The sequence below is a fragment of the Egretta garzetta genome, unplaced genomic scaffold, assembly GCF_000687185.1.
Source record: "Egretta garzetta isolate BGI_Z169 unplaced genomic scaffold, ASM68718v1 scaffold154, whole genome shotgun sequence".
Lineage (NCBI taxonomy): Eukaryota > Metazoa > Chordata > Aves > Pelecaniformes > Ardeidae > Egretta > Egretta garzetta.
In genome coordinates, this window is record NW_009259600.1 from 5,887,935 (window position 1) to 5,896,822 (window position 8,888).

Here is an 8,888-nt window from a genome sequence, read left to right on the forward strand (position 1 = left end):
AGGCTTGAAGTCTTCAGCAAAATCTCTGATATCTCTGATATCACAGTACTATCTGCATGTCACTTTTTCAAACTTGTTAAAAACTGCCTTTTAAATACCATGGACTCCCCTCCTCACACTGCACTGTCTTCTACTAAACATACATCTTCAAAACCTTCCTCTCAGACACTGCATCTTTGATGCAGATAGCAATGGAATGAGACCTGGCGTAGGGAGTAGAGAGCAAGCACCATGCCAGAAAAACAAGCAGCCAAATCACTTTGTCAGATGCACACTGCAGGCAAAATAACTCAAAAGAAAACCCAGCTTTTGAGGTGCACAGCTCATCACAATACTTTTTTGCATTGCCGAAAAACAGATTCTCTCTTTTCCATCTGTCTGTACCACAGCCACAAAGCTCCAGGTGCTTCCCCTCAGCATAACTAGTATTTTGGTTCCTCTACAAGAACTCATGAAGCAGCACATTGCTTACCTCCTGCTTCACATTTTGCCTACGGCCATACTAATTCAGGTAACAGTCTTGCCAGATACAGATTCTGCACCAAAAGAAACAAAGCTTTGGCCTTTCCAGCAAAGAGCCTGCTCTCCCCACCATGTCCTCCCATCAAGAGCAGGGCAACCCTAGACAGATTACATTCTGCCTACCCAATCTGCCCCACAATGACAAGATCCTATCGTTTGTATCATCACAATGTTTTATTAAGTACCTTTAAATCCTTGCTCTAGAGACAGATACATCTTGCCAAAGTCAGCAAACTGTGTAAATTAATACCTTAAAAAAAAAAAGAAAAAAGAAAAAAGAAAAAGAGAGAGAAGGAAAACTGCTGTTACTAATGTACTAAGCATGGCCAACGCTGAAGAAAAGAATTTCAACAACCTAAGAAAGAGATCGCTCAGTTATAGGAAAAACAGTATCAAATGGATTAAAAGCCATTAAAAATAGATGGATTTTAGAAGATGTTCTTCTCTTTAGAAGACGACTTCTTGATATTTACTAGAAAGAAAAAAAAATGCAGCTCTGATTATTTTCAGAGCTGGACAGAGAACAGCAAAACTTCATAACATAAATGAAAGAATAAATACTGACATACACTTAAGATAATTAATTTTGCAAGATGAATGAGAAATTAAAATGATACCACACTTACTGAAGGAAGTGACAAACCCCAGTGACTTCAAATGACAACAGAGTAAGGCCTACAACTCCCATTCAACTGCATTCACATGGGTATTTATTTTCCAGTTAAGTTTTTGGTAAAAACACTGTAGCACAAACATTTGTCCATATGAAGTCAATGCCAGACTCCACACTGGAAACTACATCATGTAATTACAATTTTTAGTAGAATCCAGAGATCACAATCAAGATCCATCTCATTGTATCGGAACTACCTACGTATATAAAGAGATAATCTATCCCAAAGGTGAAAAAGGTGAGAGCTTGAGGAAACCTAAAGGAGAATAGAGAATAAAGCGTAATGAAAGACTGTAAGCAAATTTTTAAAATGCCATTTTAACACAGGCTTGACTTAAACTAGTCAACTACCACTTCTACACAGTGTTAAAAAAAGACAAAAATTAGCATTCAGCTTAACTAGAGATGATGACAAACATGTTGCAGAAAGTAATACCACCAAGGCCTGTGTACAGAGCACAGAGTTTCTTTCTGGGCTATTTCTAATGAGCAGGCAAACCACAGCTGCATGGGTATAATCACCCTAGATTACTCAAAATATTCCCAACTGTCCACAACACCAGTTACTTTAAGTAAAAAGCACAAAACCCAAACAAACAAAAGCACATCCCCTTGAAGGGGGGTGGGGTGGGGGTTGTTTTTGAACTGGGGTGTTACAAAAGGGTGGGAAACGAATATTCAAAACCTTTCTGTACCAGCATGGACTGGTACTGTAAAACACAGTGCACTTTAAAGCACAGTAGCTAAGATATGCCGAAAGCCAGGGTGAAGCATTTACTCATTTACTATGAGAAATCCCCCTGCAAGTGCTGGCAGTAGCAGATAGAGTTGTGAGAGGAAGACAAAATTTTCAAGTTCAGTAGTTAAATCACTTCTGAATTGGAAACAAACTGACAGTTTTACGTAAATGTAGATGACCAGTTTGCCCACCTTACACCTTTCTACTCAGTTTTACAGTATGTTTGAAGTGTTTAGAACAGGCAAACTTCATAGCTTTGTATCACAGTGAGGTGGTACATACTCTCTCTCTCAGATGTAACAGAAAGCTCCTTAAATCAAAAAAAAATAGTTAATCTTCTTTGGAGGTGAAGGATAAGAGGAAAGGAAGCAGTGTTAGTTGACTGCTTTTTTTTTTTTAAGCACAGAAAGACTTCAAAAAGCAGAGCACAGAGTTTATTGTCAAAATAGTTCTATGCCAGAAAGAGAAAATAAATAAGATCTGAAACCTTGATAATTATTGCTGTAGTGGACTAACTAATGCTGTGATTGTCCTCATTTAAACTGACAGGCTTACAGTTTTGGACGAAATACATGTGCACGTTGAAAATCACATTTGCACACTTATGTCAGTATTTTTTCTCCTAATCGTTCCTCCCAATTTAAAATCCTCTAGCCACTACAACTAGGCCTTGTCCCCACGTTTTCTCTGGGGCATATACAGATGCCAACTACTGCAGTCTTTTATGTGAAGTTATTACTAAGAGCCAAATCCTTAGTGGACTTCACTGAATTCAAGCTTAAAAAAACCCATTTGTGCAACTGAAAAGCACAAGTAGGTTTGGTATATGGTTTTCTCCTGCATAAGCGGCTGCTGAATTGATGCAGGGAAAGACAAACCAGCAGCTTTTACAGGGAGTGTCTTGCAAATTTAACTACCTAGATTGCTGTTAGTGTAATCACTACAATAAAAGCTACCTTGAAAACCCTTCTCCTTCTTTATGTAATTTTCAAATACATACTGCTGTCTATTTCATTTAAGTCACGAACAATTAACCGTGCCATAACTGTAAAAAGGCAGCTACAACACACTGCAGAGCTTGCCATGCTTAGGTACATCCTTGGTTGCTTCTCTCAAGTAATTTTTCACACACACGTAATTGTGCACTGAATAGTTCTCTACTTAAGCTTTAGACAGTTCAAGAAAAAAGTGTCATAACCTTTACATCTATTTTATGGCTTAATTACAAATTTGTTTGCAAACACCTTTTTACAAAATATCCTACATGGCAACTAGAACATTTAATAAATACATAGTGTACCAGAATTACCTTAAAAGTATGCTATTTGTTATAGATTTTAACTTTTACCAAGAATTACCACATAAATGTCATTGACTGATGCCTTACTGTTCTCAGAATTAAAAACAGTTGCTTTCTGACAGCTCTGACTTGCATTGCTAACCTTAAAATACGGCTGTTAGTATCTTACTCCATTAATCTTACTTTATCATTGGTCTAACAACAAATAAGCTCAAACCTCACAGAAAATTTGAGAAGGAAAAAAAAAGAGGCAACATTTGTGCCCCAATTGCTGTTTTACTAAATTCCATGTGACAGGTCATGACTACTCTCAGCCCCGATCGCATTCACAGTACAGTTTCACATTACAGTAGCCAAAATAAACTTGCTCCTTTCAAAATGGAAGGAACTCAACCCTGCTTCCTCTTCCCCGTTCTTCACTCCCAACTCTCCCTCCTGCAGCACTTTTCAAAATCCCCCCCTTTTTTATCCATCTACTCTGATGCTCACCAAACCAGGAGATAAACCAGTTCAGCTTCCTAATCCACAAAACTGTATTTACTTCGCTTTATCAGGGTTAGCTTTATATCATTTTAGCATATTAAATCACTTTACTGTGGGATCAGACACTTAAGTTAGTGCAAGGTAAGAACTGGGGAAAACAAACCTCCTGCCTTCAGAAGAAAGCAATTACTTCGACTTAAACATCTCAGGAAAGTTTCAGCAAGAACATTCACAATTACATACATACTCTCTAAAAAGCAGTGTCTGGGGCACAGCAAACTAACCAGAAGAGGACCCTGGCAGATCACAAGTCCAAAAAGACTATTGGCCTGTGCGTAAGTAACCTTTCACATTCAACCAGATATGAAATGATGCTTAAGTGTAAGTTCTGATGCTTAACTTCCCAAATTATCATCTTTAAATAACAAAACTGAAATTACATCAAATCTTATAAATGCACTGCTTCTCGATGTATGAATCCTATAACGGTCTGTATAACCACAGTGGTGGTGCAAACCTTTTCACGCAGCTAAAACATTTTATGTTAAAAAAAGTGTTTCCAACTAGGAGTCTGATGATAATAATAATAATGCCATGACAGTCATGTTGATCAATGATGGAAAGAAATGAAAGCAAGCCATCCCTTCCTTCTAAAAGAATTCAACTTAAATTTTGTTATGCTTTCAAGAAATTAATCCTAAAAACAAAGTCAATGCTTCTCCCGTTACTGAAGTCTCATCAAGCCACTGTAACTCAGGGAATTGAAGTACTACATCAGCAACGGTTTCCCTGTAATTAAACCATCTATTCCTGTTTGAGGCAGGCTAACCTCACTTTTGCTGAAGTAGGTTAGGGAACAGTTTAAAGCGCACCAAAATAAATCACTTGAGCTAAAACAATTACCATATTATCTGCACACAACTTGCAGGTTTTTCTACTTGAGTCAGTCAATCCCTTCTTTCTCCCAACTTTGAGCAGCAATGCAGATTAGGTGTGAGTAACAGCAGGGAAGCTCATGCTCAGGCTGCCCTTCCTCTCCACAAGAGGATAGGTACTCTCCCAGCGCAACCGTGGATGTGGAAGAGGGAGTTCAGGGCTAAGCAAACACTTGAATTATCAGGAAAGCTCTCCTGCTCCATGCATGGCTCCCGCAGACACGTGGGGCCAGGACACTAGCTCCACATCCCTGCTGGCTCCCTGCACAGAATCATACCACACCCTAGACCAGCTCCTTCCAGCAACATCTGCTTGGGATTTTTAACAGATTTGCTCATCAAGCAGCCCACATATCCACTGATCACTTGCCTATTACTTCAAAATGATGTTTTCATGCTCATAAGATATGAAATACACAGGCACAGACTAAAAGGGTATGTTCTTGCTAGGCACTGTTCCCACGGAAATTGATTTTCAGAGAGTGTAAACAATGCAGGCAAGGTAAAGTACACTGGTTCATTTTTCAGTTCAGGCCTGGCCTAAAGAAAGTAGTATTTGATAATAGAGAAAGGCATTGAATATATTATTAAAGAAAAACAAAACTCACGTAAGAGAGTTCCCCGTAAGCTGACTGTACATGAATACTCACTGAATCTTCGAACGAACTTTTCTCAGTCATATTACTTGTTTCAGAGAGCTTACTGCAAGCAAATTGACTACGTATCACTTCTTAACAATCATCCTAAAATTCAGAATACCCTCTATTTAACTAAATTCATTACATCTCATCTTGAAGAGGAGAGAAAAAAGCACATTAACATTGTGTTGACAAGTACTTCAAAAAAATGACGTCTTACCCTATGCTGTGCCTTAAATGACTTAGCTGACAAGAATTTTCTCAGTATAAGGTAAAAACAAAGGCGAAGCCTTGAGATGAATCCTGTCCCTGAAGGTTAGTTCATGTAAGAAACACCGTTCACGTTAAGGTGAAAGACTCCCCAGTCTACAGAGTAGCAAGTTAAACTGCTCCTGTGAGGTTTCATAACAGCCAAGAAATGGTTATTTGTCACAGCTACACCCACTTCCTAACCCAATATAAAATTAAGAAATATACTAAGAATTTACTAAGACTGACTTAGCTATGAAATTGTGTGTCAAACTTCCTTCACAAAGCCTCCAACCCTGAAACACACATGAAAAAGGTGGATAATCAACAAAATATATTTAACACCCACTGCAACAGAAGCTGGGCATCTCTTTTTCAAAGATGAAAGCCATTAATTATTTATATCCCAGATACTTTATGGAGTTATTTCTCAAACTGCAGGCCATACCCAATTTTTGTCTGGTTAAAACTTTTTACACTCAGTTTGCAGAGAACAAATTGCTTGGGCAAAAAATTTCAAGTTACTTATCTTCCTAAATAAACTTACCTGGAAAAGCTTAATTAGCTCAGTTCATCCTAAACAAAAGTTTAGCCTACTATCCATTTCAAAAAAATGAATCCTAATACAACTGCAAAACTAAATATAACCTTGTCCTCTATGAGCTTTCTCCAGTGGAACTAGCTTCCAGACATCTGAGTGAATACCATGACCAAGCCAACACTGCCTCAACTTATTCGAGAGAGGTCTAACAACTACCATCACTGTACAATATTAACTGGTATTTTCGAAAACGCTAGTTAAGAAGTACTTTCAGGTGATGAGTAGGCGTGCTCAGGAGTCCTCCCAATTACTTGTGGTTCTACAGTTACTTTTTCCTTTTTTCTTCAAAGTTTTGACATTCTCCGAGTTGCTGCATGAATAAGAGGGTAACAAATTACACAGAAAAGCTAATAAAAACTGTAAAACAGAGTGACACAAACTGCACCAAACCAAACTGAAAAAAACTACTTCCTCACATTTTGGCGACTGCTTAAGAGCAGAACAATACTTCAGGAGAAGGATGCTTTCCAAACACACTTCACCCCCTTCACACATCTATGCTGATTATTCAGCATAATGTATCAAATACTTTATTATAAAAATTCAAAACTGCCGCGTATTCTGAACACACGGGGTCTGCACTGATAAATCCCTTGTGTTTTAAAATATGATTGTTTCTTAGATGCGGAATGCTGATCCATTACTGAAAGCAATACAATTGATCATGTCCTACATAGACTACAAATGAAAGCACACAATACAGAATTATGGTCCCAAAATCAGATTTTGAGAAGTAATTATCTATTCAGAATGCGACAGAAAAAAAACTGTCTTGGGCTACTGACCACTGTATGTCACGCAGACTCGAAAAAGCCTATAAAGCGTGAGAGGGGAAAGAAACATCATGGAGAAATGAGGTGTTCCAAGATCCTAACTTCTATGAGCATGTATATGAGAATTTATTAAGCTATCTAGATCCTGATCTATACTGACAGAACAGTAATAAGCAGCAATGCTACTGATAAAATTGAACTGGCATTTCCACCACATACATGTGTGCCTCAATCCTATTTATGAATCATTCTGATTTCACTGCATTACAAGTTCTGATACACAGCTACCACACTTCTAGCAAAATTATATTTATGAAGTGGAAATTTATGACTTGCAGCTCAGATCAAGGAGCCACTTGATTTTTCAGAATAAATCACTACTTAATGGCACTTCTGCAGCTTTCTCCATATATTAATTACCACACATTATGAAGCTTCCTGTATCAAATAGAAGTTGTAAGAGCTGCTGCTGTTTTAAGAAGAGAAGAAAAAAAAAGGAAATTAAAAAAAAATTATGAAGCATTATGAAGACTGAAGGGGCATCATCTTTAACATCAGTAAGTCAACAAAACAGGTGACATTAAAGAAAAAATAGATGAGCTCTCTCACTCTGAACAAAGTGTGATAATTGCACGCTAAATGTTTTCTAAGGGCCCATCAACATTAAAAAAAGAAAAAGAAAAACCACTGGGGTCCTTTCAAGTTCTTAACCTAAATCAAAACAGCGCAATGAAGAAGCAGAAGAACTCCTAGTACAGCATCACCTCTCAGTTTGTCACTCTAAAGGCAGATGATGTGTGCCAAAACTGAATGTATTGCTGTGGAGAAAACCAATCAATCCCTTAGGAATGGGTAGGCCTCCTAGGAAGCAGGATCCTGTAAAATGTATTATCGGGTTAAGAGAAAAAAAATACACTCCACACTAATGCACTTCAGGTTTCGGACCTCTTTTATCATTACAAGTTTCTTTTCTGTGTTTAAGGGCACGGATGATGTAGTTTGGCAGAAATTTTATCTTCACATGACCTATTTTCCTCATCATAAGCCCTCAAACCTCAGCTGTGTTTTAACAGAGGCATCTCAGCAAAGACCGGACTAGGAAAAGTGACCTAGCTACAAGCAATAGTGGAAGTGAGCTGGATCCTGGCCTAATCTGAAACCTGGCTAAAATCAAAACCAGAAGAATATAACCAAGAGCCCATTCGGTTTAAGATCTATCTATTTATAAATGCTACTTATAAAAATTAAGTAACATTATCTATAGTGTAAAAAACCACATAGGTTTCTATCCAGTGATGATTAATGATCTTGATTTATTCACACATTAATTTATAAGAAATTAAAGATGAAAAGTTGCATATTTCTTAAGAATTTCTACATAAAAGAGCATGAGTAAAATTCACAAGCTATAACACATACCACTAGTAATTGCTACAGAAGAAGTATTTGACAGCCACACAGAGCTCTGTCAAATACCCATCAAGCAGCAAAGAAAATTCGGTTGGTGGATTTATCTTCTCCCAAGCATTCCAGTTTCTCCCCAGCCTGCAATTTCTCTCCCCCAGTCCAACAGAAAGTTAGCTACGAGGTTCCCAAGCAGGCTGCGCTGCTGTTCTAGCTGTCATTCCCGTCCCAGCCAAGCCGCACACAATCAGTAATCTGCAGATTGGGCCTCCTTTCGTATTTTAAAGAAAAAAAGAGAACAAAAAATACCCAACAAAAAACCCGCATGTGTGAAGGGGAGCGCAGAGCACACTGGCGGTACGTGCGCGTGTAACATCCCTGGCGCACATCGGCTTCCTCCCCGCTCCCGTCATTCTCTCACACACACCGCGATCCCCCCTCTGCATTGTCTGCCTCGCTCCGTCGCTGATTAATATGGACACACATCCTCGCTCCTCCTCGTCCCCGGCCAGGGATCCTCGGGAACCCACTTCCTGGGGCAGACGCCGGGACTCCCCCGGCAGGCCGGAGT

General features: G+C 38.6%; 1 protein-coding gene across 1 annotated transcript in view; it reads right to left on the bottom strand.

Moving 5' to 3' along the window:
- UBR5 (ubiquitin protein ligase E3 component n-recognin 5) overlaps nt 1-8,818 on the bottom strand; it is an 89,308-nt gene extending 80,490 nt beyond the window's left edge. The window contains 1 exon segment of the mRNA XM_035893913.1: nt 8,745-8,818. Coding sequence (XP_035749806.1) covers nt 8,745-8,803 — 59 coding nt within the window. The 5' untranslated portion in view covers nt 8,804-8,818.
- Nucleotides 8,819-8,888: the final 70 nt, after the last annotated feature.